This window comes from Aplysia californica, unplaced genomic scaffold (genome assembly GCF_000002075.1).
Source record: "Aplysia californica isolate F4 #8 unplaced genomic scaffold, AplCal3.0 scaffold00221, whole genome shotgun sequence".
Taxonomy (NCBI): Eukaryota; Metazoa; Mollusca; class Gastropoda; order Aplysiida; family Aplysiidae; genus Aplysia; species Aplysia californica.
Window position 1 is genome coordinate 863,912 of NW_004797491.1, and position 17,820 is coordinate 881,731.

Genomic DNA, 17,820 nt, shown 5'->3' on the forward strand with positions numbered 1-17,820 from the left:
ACAACAGCATTTTTCAAACAAATCCAGAAACCAGAAACAGATTCCAAAACAACGAAAAACTCATCAAACCTTTCGGCCTCAGAATCCTCGAGGACCTCAAAAACTTACACTTTTCCAAACAAGACATCCAACAAATTCTTTTCCCCGACCTCCCTCCGTGGCACCTCACCAAGGCAAAAGTAGATTTACAGCTGACCACACACAACAAAGAAAGCACAAACACCAAAACTTTTCAAGCAGAATACAAAAAACTAATAGATAAATACCCCAGTGTGGAGCTCATCTTCACGGATGGCTCCAAAAAAGACAATGAAGTGGGCGCCGCAGCCCTATCTCCCAACAATACACACCAGAGGAGACTCCATCCTGAAGCCTCCATTTTCACTGCGGAGGCCACTGCCATTGACATGGCACTGGACTCTGTAGAAAATTCCCCTAACAAATCTTTCCTTATCCTTTCTGACTCTCTGTCTTGCATCACTTCACTCACAAACTACACACTCCTACACCCAAAAATAGTTAGGCTACAACAGAAAATCCATACACTATCCGAAACAGGAAAAAACATCATGTTCGCATGGATACCCAGCCATGTGGGCATCCGAGGAAACGAGCAGGTAGACGACCTGGCGAAGAAAGCTTCATCCTTCTGCTGGGATCAACGACAAACACTCTCCCACAGACTGACTTTAGAAATAAAGTCAAAAAGTACACCTCCAGTCTGTGGGAGAGCCACTGGGAAAACCAGAAAAATAATAAATTATATGAAATTAAACCCAGACTAGAACAGCGAAATCCTTCGGATCTCTCCAGAAGAGACGAAGTCATTTTTACTCGATTGCGCATCGGACACACGGCCCTGACCCACAAATACCTCCTACAGGGAGAGGAGAAGCCGTTCTGTGTCGGATGCGACACAGATTTTACCATTAGACACATTTTAACAGAATGTCTAGACTTTGGAGAGATCCAAAGGAAATATTATAAATGCAAGAAATTGCAGGATATTTTCTCCGTCGTTGTTCCCAGCAGAATTTTAAATTTTATAAAGGCCATTGGCCTTTATGGCGAGTTGTAAAGTGAATCTGATATTATTAAAAAATTTTATTGTTACTTAAAAGTTGTTTTAGATCACAAATGTATTTACACCGAATTTGAATATTTTAACTTTTTAGCATTTTAAAGTAAATTAGTTACCAGTCGTGAAGTGAACTTTCGCAGAGGTGAACAACTTGTGTTTCGCGCGCTCATATGACCTTAGCAGTTGCGAGCGCCGTTAAACCTTATACTACTACTACGCTTACACATCGTCACGAAATGAGCATAAAATAATATTCACACTGCAATTCACAAAATACATAAATGGATACATAGTCATTTACATAATATATTGTATTGAACATGAGTCTACTGACATAGTGTCGAAATAACCCACAGGGGGTGTCGACATTACCACCAGGGGTGTCGAAATAGCAGCATGGGGTGTTGAATTATTGACAGAAGGGGTGTCATAATTCTGAGAGTGGCATTTTTTGATGTGGGGAAATTGGACTCTTTTTGAGCACATATTTAACAGTGGTGAAAGTTTTCCGGCTCCTGCCGGAATTTCCGGCTACTTGAACTCATCCGTAGGCCACCCTCCGGCTACATCGGCCCGGTAAGTCTTCCATAGCCGGCGGTGTGACAGGAATTTGATAATAATCGCTGGGACCCTGGAATTTGAGGAAATCTGTAAATTAATCGCGGAAGAAGTCGAGAAGACTCGGGAAAATATAAAAAGTTCTGGAATATTTGAAAACAAATTCCAATATGGTCCGTAAGTTAATTTTTGCCGGTCGCGATTGTGATTCGTTCGGCTTTTCCCGGTCCGACAGTACGTGTTAAGCGAACTGGCCGCTATGGTGCATGCGGAAGCATGTGACACCGTGGCTCGATCGGGAATATCAAGATTACTTTCGCTTTCGTTATCACCCAGCTTGGCCGGTGATAGACTGGTAGTGCAACATTTGTGACAAACAGGTCTGCCAGTACTATAAACACTGTGTCGCCATGAAAATAAAATCAAATTTTGTATATGTGCCGTCACTTGTGAAAAAAGGAAGAAAAGCGTTGTCCGATTGTCAGCTTGTTGGGCTCCTCATGGTGACCGGTCATTGAACCTGCGCACGTTCTCGTCGCATGATAGGGAATCCTGTGACCGTGAGCATCGACGGTAGTTGGGGTCGCCAAAGTTCATTCAAAGTTTAAAGATACCCTGGGTGGGGAGGGTGCGGAAGGCAACTCCAGAGGACAACAAATTTGGAAGCACATTTTAGTTTAAAATATTTTATTTGAGCTCTCTACAAAGCGCGCTTTGGTGCCGGCCGTGTGTGGAATCAGGATCCGTCATACCTTGTAAGCCTTGTTATTGATGAACTAAAGTGTTTGCGTTTCATTGGATGGGTGATAGTAGCTTTCTGTTCAAGACTGGCAAATTTTCAGTGTCACTGCATCTTGACCTCTCTCCGTCCTTACAATTCTCGCTCTGAATAGGTCTACCTGAGCCATTCAAGTTTTTACTCTACTTTGGGTTTGAGCAATAATTTTTGTCTTTCACGTTTATGACATGAATCATGATACCAAGACTGGTTCTTGACAGTCGATGTTCTGGTTCTAGGCCCTTTCACAGGCTCAAAGCAGGATTCATTTGTATAATGTAGTTTATATATTATATATAAAATGATGAGGGGAAAATATAAATTAAGGAAATATCTAACAAGTAAGAACAGACTGAAATACATAAGTCACACAAGACTCCTGTTCCACACTGAAATTTTGTTGACTGGATATATACTATATAATGTTAGCTACGTACTTGTTTGTGTGTATTATATTTAAATAGAGCACGTGCTATCACTGTTTTGTAACATGCCCCTGGAAAATTGAGAAGCGTACTCCATCCCTCAGGCCACGTGACTTTACCATGAACTTTTCAGGCTATCCGTTCTCTAACAACAAAATTTTCAGGCTAAACCATCTCTTGTCAGTTTCACCCATGATATTTAACCAGTTTAAAGCAATAAAATCTATCAAATTTTGTTGAAAACAGCAATTTCAATAATCTAATATTCATTTAGTACATTCATTTATCACATACAGCCTTTTACACAAGAAATAGGACTTGTTTACTCACCTTGTGATATTGCTGCTTTAGAAACACGGAGCTTGAAAACGTTCGAAATTGGACGCGCGAAAGAGCGGTGTCACTTCTTGTGGGTTTATGGGAAAACTATTAGCCTATATTTAGAAATGACGCACATCGTTAAAAAAAGATAGTTCGGCTGCCGGTTAAAAATAGACCCGCGCGCATAAGTTGTAGTATTTCCGCACCGTTCGTTGTTTTTGGAGTGCACCCCACGAGGGGTGTCAGAATATGCACCTTCTACCCTATGGCTAACCGGGGGCTGTGGCGTAGCGGTTAGGTGCTTTGCTGTAAAATTTCCTGCAAAAGACTTGAGTTCAATTTCCATGTCGGGAAAATTTTTGATGACGTATGTAGGTCTTTCTTCTGGAACATTATATCCCATCCTGCATGAGTTGGCCCTGACAGGTAGGGTGGAAGCTGCCTCCTTGATTCCAATCTTCCTTATTTTTACGGAAATGTGTACTTTCTGACAGTACCGTACTTGCTGTTCCATAATTTTCGACTCCATCTGTAAAAAAGAGCGATAGCGTAGGGCAACAGAAATTCTGTAGCAAAGGATCCGTACTTGCCTTCGTGTCTTGTATAAGTTCAGGATATTTATGGTAATTCTCTTGGCAATATGTTACTGTTATTGAAACGTGCCAGATTGCGCGTTTCCTGTGATCGACCATTTTCTCGATATGCATTCATTGTGGCCAGTAGCCGGCAATACGTTTTTACTTGCAGATTGGTCAAAATCTGGCTAGCCATAAGCGAGCTTTTTGTATTAATTTCTTCCTTTCTTTCATTCACTCATTCTTTCTGTTTATCTTTGGGTTATAGCCGCTCTTGAAAAATCTGGTCATTGATCAAGTAAATTGACAAGTGATTTTAGAAAGAAAATCAGTGTCAGAAAAACATTTTTTTGCAAATGTGTCTAGACCTTGAGAAATTGTCAGAGCGATGATTCTAGGGGAGTGTGATAATGGCGGCAATGAAAGAAATTTATGCTAAACTACTAAATAATTTGAAGTTGTGTTCCGAGGTTGTGACATCAACATTCTAACATGAAAGTGGAGGAGAATTAGGATCTATATATGTGCTGGGTAACTGTACTGTCAAGGTCCATTTCTATTCATTATTCCCAGTTGTACATTTTGTGTGTAAAAGTACTAAGATAGGGCATTGCGATAAAACAAAGCCGCCTAAACTTCAAAATCGTGTCTCGAAACTGAATCAAAACTTTCAATTTTGTGTGGAAAAGTCAATGTTATATTACAACCTTTATTTTAACATGGATATGTGGATTGGAATAAAATCTAAGCTAGAATTATAGGTCTCAAGCCGTCGGGGGCAGCTTTCCGTAGCGAAGTCACTTTAGCCGACCGCTGCCACGGTTTGGCGTAGCGAATGAGTTAAACATTGCCAGCAAGAAAGATATGTAGGGGAAGAAATCAATCAAGACAAAATCTTGTTGAGAAAAATAGGTGTTAAGGTTGTTGGCAAACTCTTCAAACAGGCTGCTGAATGCTCCCAGGCCAAAATCCATCACTGGCTTAGGGCTTTTCCCTGACCTTTTTTTACGCCCCTACCCCACCTAAGGAAAATGTCAAAACATCCAACTAAAACACAAACCATATCATATGGCCCTTCAAAAAATAATCTGTCAGATGGTGGTACAATATTGAAGATTTATTCCTATTATATCAGTTGGGGGTTTCTAAAACTGATTATGCAATATCGAAGGTGTCGTATGAAATCAATTTTCCAGCTTTGAAAGGTCATAACTAAAAAAGTACAACAATGACATCATTCAAACTCCCCAGGTAGGTTGCCTCAAGTAATGCAAAGAAATACTGAAGGTTATGTCTGTTTACCTATGACAGAATTGTTACAGAAGTGGAAATATGAGACATATACTGAAGTCAGGGGAGCACTTTTCTTTTCATTTTTACATTTCGAAGGGGACAGAAAAAAACGCTGTAATGACTAAAAATCGTCTGCCAGTGCTATATTTTCTTTCATATCCGCTAACAGCTATTATTTCGAAAACATGGATCGGCCGAGAATTTCATGCCTTTTTACTGCTGGAATGGAATAGAGAACGAGCCCCTCTCGATCCAGCGAGGCCACGTAGGAAAAGAGTTAAAAAAGAGATGCCATGGCTCATAGAAACTCTAATAACTTCAGGCATCATGGGCTTTGAAGGAACATAAATATAATCAGTTTGTCATGTGTAATGAAAAACATTGAGATATGGAGCAGGTTTTTTGTTGTTTTCGTGTGCCATGCGTTGTTTCCCTCTGTTGTTTCTGCTCATCTTTCTAGCTGTTTCCAGGCACAGAGTGTCAGTTGTTATTGTCTGTGTGTTTTTTACTAAAGCAAATCTCTCTGTTTGTCTGGACTAGGAAGTGGAGCAGTTGCGGCAAGCCAAACTGGAAATTGATCAGCAGCTCAAGTCATTATCAGGACCCCAGCCCGGTTCCTACTTCCCTCCGCCTCGTGAACGAAGATGGGGATACCAGTAAGTGATCCCTAGGCTCTGGCAACAAGTCATTGTTGTCGGACAGAATACTGTCAAACCTGCCTTAACCACCACCTGTCCAAGCCTGTTCTTTTCTGCCAACCTTCCCGATTTTGTCGGGAATTTCCTGAATCAAATGTGCTGCTCCCGACATCCCGATAACAGTCATGATTTCCCGATTTTGGAGTCGCACCATATTATAATATTATTACAATCATTTGTGTGAAAATGACAAATGAAATTGACAATGTCAGAACTCGTGCATTACTAAAATATCCAGAGACCGCACTCTTTTATTTATATGTGTAATACACACACACACACACACACACACACACACACACACACACACACACACACACACACACACACACACACACACACACACACACACACACACACACACACTATGTATATATTTATATATAGAGAGAAAATATATATGAATATGTTGAGTGTGACTGGAATATGACCTAGTCACACAAGGGGCATATTGGGGGAAGTTCCGGGTTTATTCTGTTCAGGTGGAAGTTGAGCTGTATATGTTCTGTTCGTAGGCGGAAGATTGTGGTCTGATTCTTTCTCTGTATGTGGTTGATATTGTCATTCCTTTTTGTTGTGGTCATATGTTTGAAAACTGCTCTGCCTGCCCATCTGTTCATCCAATCTTGTTTGTTGTTGCTTTTGATGATTTGTTTTGCAGTGTTGTATGAAGTTGGAATGTTGGGTTGTACCTGTCTAGATCCCTGTTTGGCAAGTGTGTCTGCTCTGTCATTTCCAGGTATGTCTGAGTGTCCGGGGACCCACTGCATTACTAGGTTGATGCCCCAGAATGTTATCAGATGATGGGATCCAAACAGTATATGGGTCAAATCTTGATTTAGATGATGGTCATTTTCTATGGCTTGTAATTCTGATAGTGAGTCAGTGAAAATCACAATGCTCTGTGCTTTACCAGGATGAGTGTCAAAAACTGTACGGAGATGGTACAGTGCTGTTTCAATTGCCATCATGTCTGCATCGTAGTCGCTGCATTTCTCTTCACATGCTGCTGAGATCTCATTGGAACTTCCATCTGGGTACTGTATTAGTATTCCATATCCAGCTTTGGTTGTGCCTTTGAATGCTGAGTCGTCCGTATAGACGAATAGAACCTAGAGTCTAGATGGCGCTCATATGACCTTATGCAGTTGCGAGTGCCGTTAAACCTCTAATATAACTTTTTTTAAAAAGTCTAGATTTTAGATCTAGAGTCGAGTCTACACTGACTATGGCAAAATAAAAACGATTCACAGCAAATTTGCCACCCCCTACAAAATTGGACTTCTCCAATGCAACAGAAATTCACCAGAACTGGTTGGAATTCAAGAGGCAGTGGAATAATTATCAAATTGCTCCAAGACTAAGAGAAGAGCCAATGGAGTTTAGAGTTGCAGTCATTATGACCTGCATGGTAGACGAGGCGCTCTACGCGCTCGATGGAATGAGGCTCTCAGAGGAGGAGAGAGAAGATCTAGATCAGATAATCAAATCTTTCGATGAGTATTACATTGGCGAAGTCAAAGAGACCTTCGAATCATACAAATTCCACAAGAGGAACAAGAAACAGCACGAAACTGTTGGTTCATATATCACAGAGTTGCGCCAACTGGCAAAACTCTACAATTTCGTCGAAGATCAAATGATAAAAGATGGGCTTGTCATTGGAATACAAAATGACAACATCAGAGAAAAGCTTCTAGAACTGAAGAAGCTCTCCCTGGGTGAAGCTTTGGACATTTGCAGAGCACAGGAAAAAGCTAAAACACAGCTTCATGCAATATCTACTGAACCACAAGTAAATAAACTTAGAAAACCAACCCAGTACTCTAAAACCCAGTGGGGGTGGGGTGGGGGTGTACCTTGAGTGTATGTATGCGATGGAAGTCAAACGTTGTTACTGTATGAAAACGCAGACTTTTTTCCTGGATGATTGGAGTTATGTGTCAGCTATTTTCAAGACTGCGAGAGTTTCAGGTTTAGTGCAACCTGTGCTCCCCCAGTCTATCCAACTCCGATTCGAGTACATATAATAATGCTGTCTTTCAGTTTTCAAAAAGCTTTGTCTTGCATACTCGCCTCATAAAGAACGGGACCACCCCTGCCCCCTTTTCCCCAGTGCCCTTTATGACTGATTTGCCGTTGATCCCGATTTTTTTTCACTAGATCCTGATTTTTTAAACTCTAAAATCCTGATTTTTAGATTTCATAGAGTGGCAGGTCTGCTGTACGGACCATCAGGTGAACAAGTCAGGATTGTTGGAGAATTCCGAGGACAAATTGAAATGGACGCTGGAAATTGTGTCAAACAGAAGATCTATGTGTTGGAAAATCTTCCACAACCACTACTTTGGAAACCTGCAATAGAAGAACTGGACCATTTTAAGAGAATTAATGTTTTGAAACTTGAATCTGATTTCAAGAAAGAATTTCCAGAATTATTCACTGGCCTTGGAAAGCTAAAGAAAGAGTACAAAATTGAGATGAGAGAAAATGTAGTTCCATTTTCAGTGGCAACCCCAAGCCAGAGGCTGCCCTGTGTTGAACCACCTGGAACAGTGAGCCCTGATGTGATCCCCATGCCATGAAAAGTCCTTTCTCCATCTGGGGTCCTTATGTTGTGGTCAAAGTTGAATGCCTCAAACTGAATACAGTTGTGTGCTATAGTCATGAACATTTTCCGGTGAAGAACAGCAGCATTCAATTTAAATCTTTGAACCTCTGTGTATGGGGAACAGAGTCCCAGTGCGTTCAGTGAATGCACAAGAAGCCTTGAGGGGAAGTGGCGATGGAAAAATACACAAATTTCTACTTTGATAAGGGAGCAATCATAGATTTCGGTCGGCTGGCAACTATTTTCAGATGTGAATTGTTGTGCATATTGACAGTTTCAAGAAACAGCTCCAAGAGGCCACCAAGTTAGTGCGTGTTTTTCTCTATAAATATATCCAATTAGATTTACTGATGGATAGACTTCTTTTTCAAATGTAGATTTACTGTTTTAATTGACGAGCTGCGTTGACAATTTGCTTCTGCCTGGTCTTTCATAAAATGTTCGTATTCGTGTCATTGAAGAAGCCGATTACTTAAATGTAACAACACCTGCTCCCCTTCAACCTCTGCTATTATGTTATGCTTTCCCTTGCACCCCATCAGTTGTTTCTTTTTCAGGTATTGTGTCCATAATATACAAGGGTGAGTCGAAAAGAGGGCCGAGAATTGTCCGCCTAAAGGCGGAAGTCCGCTCCTTGCTCGCTGGACGAAACCGAGGTGCATGCGCATCCGCGTCAGCCGATACCATTCAACCGAGTACTTTTTCTTCTTCTTCATTACTGATAGAATCGCAATCAGTTGCGACAATCGAGTACTGGTAGTTACGTGGAGAACTGTGGTGACTTTGGCCCACGCATATATATATATTTTTTTATAGTAGAGTGTTTTACGGCGCTCGCAGCTGATGAGCGCGCGGGACACACCTAATATTTTCAGTTGGTAGGAAATTTTGAATTTTTGCCCGGGTGGCGGCCGAAGCCTACTCTTATCGATTTTAGACCACCAAGGGATCTTTAACGTGCGCAACTTGCACACGGGCCCTCCGAGATTTTTCGCCCTTGACCGAGAAGGCTTGGTGTAGATATTTCCTACCAGAAGATCAGGGGTGTGGCTGAAAAACTGCAGTAAGAAGAAGTGAAGGAGCAGCAGCAGAAAGGCTGCAGAAAGAATCAGGAGCCCAGAGGAAGGGGCAAAGGAGGTGAGGGCAGAAAGTGGAGACGAAAGCAGACAGAACACCGCCAGAGAGCAGGAAATGAGGCGAAAGGAGACAAATTTAGAGAAGAAAATTTTTCTGTCGCTACCCGGATTCGAACCCGCGACCTTTTGAGTGAGAGGCCAACACCTTAACTTCTAGGCCATGAGAGCCCCCACGCATATATCACTTCATGAAACCTGAAGTGTGAAACAAAGGGAAACTGAAATGCATCAACTTAAAAGATGATAGTGTGTTTCTGCCAGTTTGCTTTTTTACGGACGAGCCAGGACAAACCTTCTTGAGAGAAAGACAAGTGACTCAATGAGGATTTCTTTTGAGAACAAGGCACGTCAAGCATTCATTTAGTAAGAAGAGAATTAAGACGCCTTCTTCCCTCTTTTTGTCTTAAGGACTTGCGTGTTGTTGTTTTTCTTTTACAAAGAAGGTATGTTTTCATGTATTTATTTCATCACATATTCTTGAAAGTATTGACATGCTTATTCAAATAACAAAATCATTGAAAATAAAATTTTGCTCCCCGAAATTATTAAAACACTGAAAATGGCCTTTCAAAGACATGTGAACCCTGTGAAAAATTTTTTTTTCATCTCAAGAATAATGTATGTACAATGTTTTTAATGGTTTATTTTCTTTTTGACAGTATTTAGGTAGTTATTTTTATTTTTCTCTAAATTTAGGGTAACAAATAAGTCCTCACACCCTTCCAAAGTGACTAGATTTAGCTATTTTATGCCTAGTTTTTTTTAAAAACTAGGAATGGGGCATGCCCTCGGACCCCTTAGTTTTCAGCCTTTTTTGTGGTATGCTATTCTCAGCCCTGCAAAAAGTAATGCAAGTTCTTTTATAACTTAAAGAAAAAAGAACACACTTGGAACTATCATACCTCAAATTGAAGTGGAGCATCTGAGGATCAGATTTTTAATTCTAAACATAGTCTCCATTTCGTTCAATAGCCAGTGTCCACATTTTACTAAGTCCACATATGCCAGCTGCGTAAAACTGAGCAGGTTGGTCGTAGGGGTACAACAGTCTTGATTTCTCCATCGTTTCCATAGTGTTGACCTCTCGTTGGTTCTTTTCTAAGACCGAAAAGGTGGAAGTCTAAAGGAACCAATTCAGGAGAATAAGTTGGGTGTGGCTGTGTTTTCCCGGTTTAGGGTGATTGTCTCCCTTTTTCTGGTACTCGAATGCTGGCAGGCATTGTCATGGTGAAAAAACACTCTTTCCATGTTCAAATTCTCGCTTTCAGTCGTTTCAATGTTTCGATGTAGGGTTCAGAATTAACAGTTGCTCCCTGTGGTAAAAAAAAAATATGTGAGAAGCACACTCTGAACGTCCCAAAAAACAATTGCCATGATTTTCCTGGCTGACCCCTGGAGCGATGCCTGTCTGACGAGCGTATGGTCACTTCTTCTTCTTCTTCCTCTTCTTCCTCTTCTTCCAGTTCATTGCTTGAACGTCAAATCCGCCTATATACAGTGCCAAAATCTAGAGTGTAGTCCTTGTAAACATTTTGAAGTCTATTTTGGATGTTATCGGTGGATTCTCAAGAAATTCAATCACTGCTCTTTACCTCTGACAGACCTTCGAGAAGGTAGCCATTTTGATGTAACATCATTCAGGCCAAAGTTAAAGAAACTTAAATCTAAACAATTTAAGTTAAAAAGTGAGCACGTGAGCTGAATTTAAATTAAATTTGATGCAAAATTGTGCAAAAGAGCGAACAACTTGCATTACTTTTTGACTCCCCCTCATAAATTGTGCCATTCACCTCGTGCAGATGGTCTTCTGAAATGGTGATCAGATCCCGAATATTGATCAGCTCATATTCATTTGCCTTCAGACAGGATACAACATACTGAACGGCATCTATCTTTAAAGCATCTTGAGGTCTCTCAATGATGTCCTTACTTTTTTAAAAAGATGCTACTACTAATTATATAACAGAACATGGTGGCCGCTTAAAAATTTTGAAGTTGCAACTGAATAAAAACAACAGAGAATAGTCGTTGTCCATTCGTCCTTTCATTATTGTGTTCTGACTTTGGGTCTCGGTTTGCACGCAAATAGCGATTTAGTTCCCTATGACTTTGTTTGACTGCAAAGTTTTCTTTTCAGACCATAAAACATTCAGCGGGTGCTAAATTGGAACTCTTGGAGATTTAATCGAAGTTTGCGTTTCAGCCCCATTAAGCTTCCTGGACTTACTAGTCTTTCTGTTTTGCAAAAAGATTTTGTGCTTATGTAAGATCGGTGACGTGTCAATTAATTGCACGAGGGGCAATTCTTTAGAGGGAAATTACACAGTAAACAAATATCCACTGAGGGTGTGAGAGAAAATGCATATTGGCTTCCCATACTTTTTACATAAAACCACAGATACCAATGACGAGTACCTTATTTTCGCGGAAATCCGTACAAAGTATGTAAACATTCTCGCGTCAAGCAAGTATGATAAACTGATTTGGCTGCAATATAATTTCCCTTTTTGACAACTTTTAACGCTTTTTAAAACGATTTTCTACACGATTTCGAAAGCTGATAAATATAAGTTTTTTGTTTTTTTTTCAATATTTTAGGGTGTACCCTTATTTTTCTTCCACTACTTAGTCATTAGAATGACGCACTTGTAATTTATAGACAACTAGGAGAGGCAAATTTGCCAACTTCTGTGGCGTTCATGGTACAGCAACAAAGCTAAAAGTTACGTATTTTCCTGACATAGCATGTACATCATAGGGCAACAAGGGAATTAAAGATGTAGTTGTTTTTATGACCCCATCAGCACAATTTAGATAATATAGAGCCTGCCTCCCTCTCGGGGCTGACCCGGGCAGAGATGGTTACTGTATCCCAGCAGAAAGACAGAGATACTCAACTAGGATTTCTCCCCACTCAGGAATTGAGTGGTGTCCTTGACGAGATCTCTTTGATGTGTTGTAGCTAGTCATAGAAAAGCAACATTAAAAAAGAAATAGAGCATTATATGTTGTTGTCAGGCAGTGAGGTGGTGCAAAAAGAGGACAATAGGAAACACTGTGAGTGGTTGGCAGGTGCTCTGATGTGGTTTACTCCTTCTTTCCTATCAAACATCTTCATGTATCGTTTTTATCTCTCCTGCTTCTTTTTTATGTTTGTTACTCTCTTGTAACACCTCTAATCTTCAGCTCTTATACGACCTAATTGTATTGCAAGTGCTGTAAAACTCTTGCTAAAGCGAACGGAAACACATTTCTTTGATAAATTAGGTTAATACTCATTAATGATCCTTACACAGGACACCAATTTCTTTAAAACTGCCATTCAGACTATTAATTGTCATTGAGTTCCTGCTGTACAGGTTGCTTCGATGCATTTCTTTTCTTGTGGGTGATTGGCAGGTGCTCTGGTGTGTTTTGCTCTTCCTTCTTATCAAACATATATCGTCCTTATCTCCCCTCTTTCTATTTTGTGTTTGTTATTCTCTTGTAATATCTCTAATCTTCGGCACTTATATGACCTTATTGTGTTGCAAGTGCCGTAACACTCTTACTAAAACGAAAACTTTCTTCATCTTTCGTGTTATGTTTGGAAACAATACAGGATATGACCATATTTCATTTGGTTTTTATCTCTTTTTTTTACCCCTGAAGAGATTCTTATGAAGATCGAAGAGGCCGGGGAGGAAGAGGAGGTCGTGGTGCTGGCAGGGGTCGCCGTTTTGGTATGGACAGGCACGGTAAGATTATTGTGGTGTATTTGGTTGTTTTTGGTTGTGGCAGGGGGTTAGGCCTAGCCTATTGTATTGTTTGGCTGGAAGTGTGAGAGTGAGTAAAGTGTGAGTCTGTGTTCAGTAGTATTGTTTGCAAGTTGATAAAAGTCTGAGTAACTACTGGTGGGACTTTGAGAGGAGAGAGTTGTATCAAGGCAGAGGAGGCCTGCTGATAGTATAGGTTGTGAGAAAGGTTAGTTAGAGCCTCAGTTCAGTTGTGCGTGAAGTGTGAGATTCCAATCCAACGCATCGGGGCCCCAAAGCTGCGGAAGGAATCACAACATAGAGCAGAGGAACAGGTTTGGCTAATTCCTGTTATAGTGGCATGTGACAGAAGGTTAGTAGTGTAAAATCTTTGTTTTATGTTCCAAGTAACAACAATTATAATTTCGTTTTTGTCTGTAAATTCCTTACTTTTTCCTTGTGATTGACTGCATTTGTTTCAAAATAGAAAAATCAACTGACAAAATCATACTGATTAGCATGGGAATGTTGAAATAAACTCTGTAAGAGTTTGGTCTGGATTAGTTTTTGCAGGGCTGCCTAAATCTACCGATTTTTCCCAGTAGTTACCGATTTTGGGCATGTTTTACTGCCGGATTTGCGATGGGTGCCGAAAGAAGAAAAAGGAAAAAAAAAAAGTTCTGCAGTGCTTCCTATCTGACTTGTTTTTGCGGAAATCCATACATTCCGTAAGTTCAATACTTGCCGCATCATCCTATCAACTCAGAGAGAGAGAGATCGATATATCAGCACTTACCCCTATAACTTGATATTTACGGCAACTCTCGGCAATATATTGTATTACTATTACTGCCAGACTACGCATTTCGTACACTCTACCATTGTCTATCTGTGCCGTTCGGTCGACAATAGTTTTTCGCGTGCATATCGGCTAAAATCTGTCTACTCACGATAGATAATCTTTCTCAGGGTTGCCTAAATCTACCGATTTTTCCGGTAGTTACCTCTTCTGCAGTGCTTCCAATCTTTCCTGTTTTTGCGGAAATCCGTACATTCGGCCGCATCATCACACACGGCTGTTCAGTTTCACTCTCCGAGCGGCGCACTTAGTTGAAGCCCGTCTGACCCTTCTGACACCTGTGACCCCTCGCGGAAGGTAATAAATCTCGACGTGTTACGCCACTTTCACCGGCCTATCCCTAGATCTGACCGCTCCGCGCGGAAAGGGTACAATTTCCAGAAATTATCTGGAATTTACAGCATAGTACTCCCTTTCTCCATCCCGTAAACCTAGGAATGTTGTATACCAAATAAAAGCTCAGCATCTCCTCTATAACCCGTAGTTTGAAACCAGTTTCTATCTCGTTTTATACTCCGTTGGGATACCTATATACTACCACTATTGTACAGCTCTGTGTTATTGAAGTTTTTGGATTTAAAAGAGAATTTTAATAATTCGAACCGACAATTTTGGTTTAACCTTCATATTTCTTATTATAAATCTATTCTCTCCATTGTGGTGAAAAATCTCAGGGTAGGAGCTAAATTTCCATGAACTAGCGCACTTTATGTGACTAGTCTAGTGCAACGCTCGGTGCAAAGAAAAACGCTGTGAAGCGAGAACTTGCCGTCTGACTTTCTTGTGTGTTTATAATTATAGAGACTTTTAACATCACAGATGGAACACTTTTATAACATCCACTTTGAGAATTTAAACAAGTAGTGTCGTACTTCTGGTGGAAGAAGTTTAAAAACTAAAGTTTCTAAGCAGCGTCGATTTTTGTGGAAAAACTTTAAGTCTTATTGCAATATTATAGACTGAACATTGACAACGACACAGCGACAAGCATTCCAACACTCAGTGCAGGAAATGTGGCTCGCGAATATACGCACTGCGGAAGCAAATTACAAATGCGGCTTTGAAGTCCGCACAGAAATGTGTAGAAGACAGTGCCTATGTTTGGTCCGCTTACGACGCAAGCATAAACATTAACCAGTGCTCTGTGTCTGCTCGCTGTGTTAAACTTAGCAAAGGGTGCATTCAAGAACGCATTCCTTTGCTTACGGAAGGACACAAGTTGCCTTGTCCGTCCCCCGCTCGTATGGGAGTGGAGTCTGCGAGCATAACGGATACCCCCGCCCCAGATGTTTCCTCTGTAAGTACAGGCGATGGTGCTCAGCCCTTTACCACTCAATCCATTGACAGCACATTTACACATACAGACGAAGACTCATTTTAAATTTCACCAGATACTCATATTTTGACATCCACACCTAAAACGAAGACGAAACAGTTCACAGACAGTACCAGCTCCCCATTAGTCAAACATGAAACGACATTAGAGTCAACACTTTTGAAATCGGACACAGAGCTACTCACGCCGTTAGAAGAAAAAGTTGCTAGACCTACACATCTGATCAGACGAAAGCTTAACACATCTCTGACGAAAGGACAGTTGAGGTTCAAAACAAAAGGACAGCCATTAGTGTTTCAAAGGATAGTCACACACAGAATATCATCTGACTTAGCAAGCTCACCGACAAGAAAACGAAGAACAAATATAATTAACAAAGTCAGGCAGTCGGTTGCTGGTAGAAGTAAAAGTGCTTTCCCACTCATTGACAAGACTGTGTGCATTAATCAACAATAGCAACAAGACATTTTGGTCCTACCTCATAAACGTAAGTGTGTTTGAAAGTTCAAAGTCTGACTGTGAGCTGAAAATCAAGACTGTAACAATCTGTCGATCCGTGTATTTTTAATTATTAAAAAAAACAACATGTTTGTTTGTAATAACCAATCAATTGCGAACGCCACATTCCCCCTCTTTTTAACAACACTTTCTTTTACTTCTCCGTGATAAAAATTATACTGTCGTAAACGACACCTTCGTCTTCATGTGATCATTTGGTTGTTGTTTCATTGACTTTCTCGGCTTTCATAAGAACTGGTGTTGTTTTATGTGTACAAAACATAACATGGGGGGGAGCCGCTGACCGCGAGGCCGAGCGCCCGCAGGTAGCGTGACCTCGTCTCGGAGGTCAGGTCGGCCGGCAACTAAGCGATCCTGAGTGGAACAGCCGTGCACATCAACTCCACGCGTTAAATAAAAAGAGAAGATATAGGGTTAGCTTATCGGCATTCCATAGCGAAGGATCAGCCCATATACGTCTCGGACATTTACAGTAACTCAGCCATAAGTTGTATTAGATACTGCTAGATTGTGCATTTTGCATACTCAACCATTGTATCTCTGCAATGCGATCGGCAATAGATTTTCATGTGCAGACCAGCTAAAATCTGGCTCTTCACAATAGGCAATCTTCCTCCTTCATTTGTTCATTCTTTCTTAGTGTATATCTTCGGGTTTGTGTTGAGGCAGGAAAAAAATCTGTGCATTTGTCTTGAAAACTGAATTGTGAATATAGTTCTTAAGAAAATCTGTATCAGAGCAAAACTTTCTCAAACTTGTCTTGGTCTTGAGAATTGATCTGTACCGTTATGAGGATTCTAGGGCAGATTTGAGAAAGTTAAAGTTTCAATAACGCGTTGGCGTCACATGACATGACTTCGGCCTGTAAGTTCCGTATGTGTCGGGGTCCGTCCGTTAACAGGGTCAACTTAAGCTCACGCACACTGGTTGTAGTGTCTTTCGGGGCTTATTGGAGGGGGGGGGGGTGTTTAACACTTGGACTGGGTAGAGTGCTTGAGGGGATTCTTAAGGAATTTAAAGAATAATGATAAAGTGCGCGCACATGCTTACAAACACATAGTTCATATACATGTATAATATACATGGATATATTTATGGAAATCCCTGGAAACATTTTTTGTCAGCTTGGCAGTGACCTTGATGTTGATCCCGATTTTTCCCCGATTTTTTTCACCAAATCCCGATTTCTTTCCCCTGAGATCCTGATTTTTAGATTTCCTAATGTGGCAGTCTGGTACTGTCAAATGTGTGATGACAAATTGAATTGTGGCAAAGGAGAGGTGAATGCCATTTTCAACCCTCAGAAAGCTCTTTAACTCTCAGCAGTTCTTGGTATTTTGACCATTTTCGCCTTCACAGCACTCATGGTTAGTTTGATTTACCATAGAATATAAAATACCACAGAAAGTGTGTCAAATTACATACCATTGGAAAGGAAATTGAATTTCCTATCAAATGAAGGTACTTTCATCATGATATGACCACTGTTGTCTATGTAGTGCTCTGTTATTAGAGGGAGGGACCGGGGAAAAAAAGATAAAATTTCCCAACATGTAACAGTCACCAAGAAAGAAAAAAAAAAAGTTTTATAAGATACCCCAAAAAGTTTATTATGGAGTAAAAGCACTTCCAATTTTGCAATGTATGTCCAAATTTCATGCATATTGAAAAAAGGATAAAAAAGTTACAAGGTTTTTAACAAAAGATACATTTATCATGTTTCACGAAGAAATGACGACGCGACATAGAAAAAATAGACATCAATGGCTTTCCAGTCAATTTCCGTCCAGAAAAATTGCGCTCAAAACAGACAAGGCAATACCAAATATTTCAAAATGACAAGAACACACTGTATTCATACAAAATACCAATACCAACAGAGATTTTCATGGACAA

The 17,820-nt window shown here is 40.5% G+C and overlaps 1 protein-coding gene across 1 annotated transcript in view; it reads left to right on the forward strand.

The window, feature by feature from the left end:
- The window catches only part of FMRP (fragile X mental retardation protein), a gene marked incomplete at its 5' end in the record, with an annotated part of 101,751 nt that overhangs the window by 63,864 nt on the left and 20,067 nt on the right, over positions 1–17,820 (forward strand). The window contains 2 exon segments of the mRNA NM_001204634.1: positions 5,572–5,687; positions 13,128–13,213. Coding sequence (NP_001191563.1) covers positions 5,572–5,687; positions 13,128–13,213 — 202 coding nt within the window.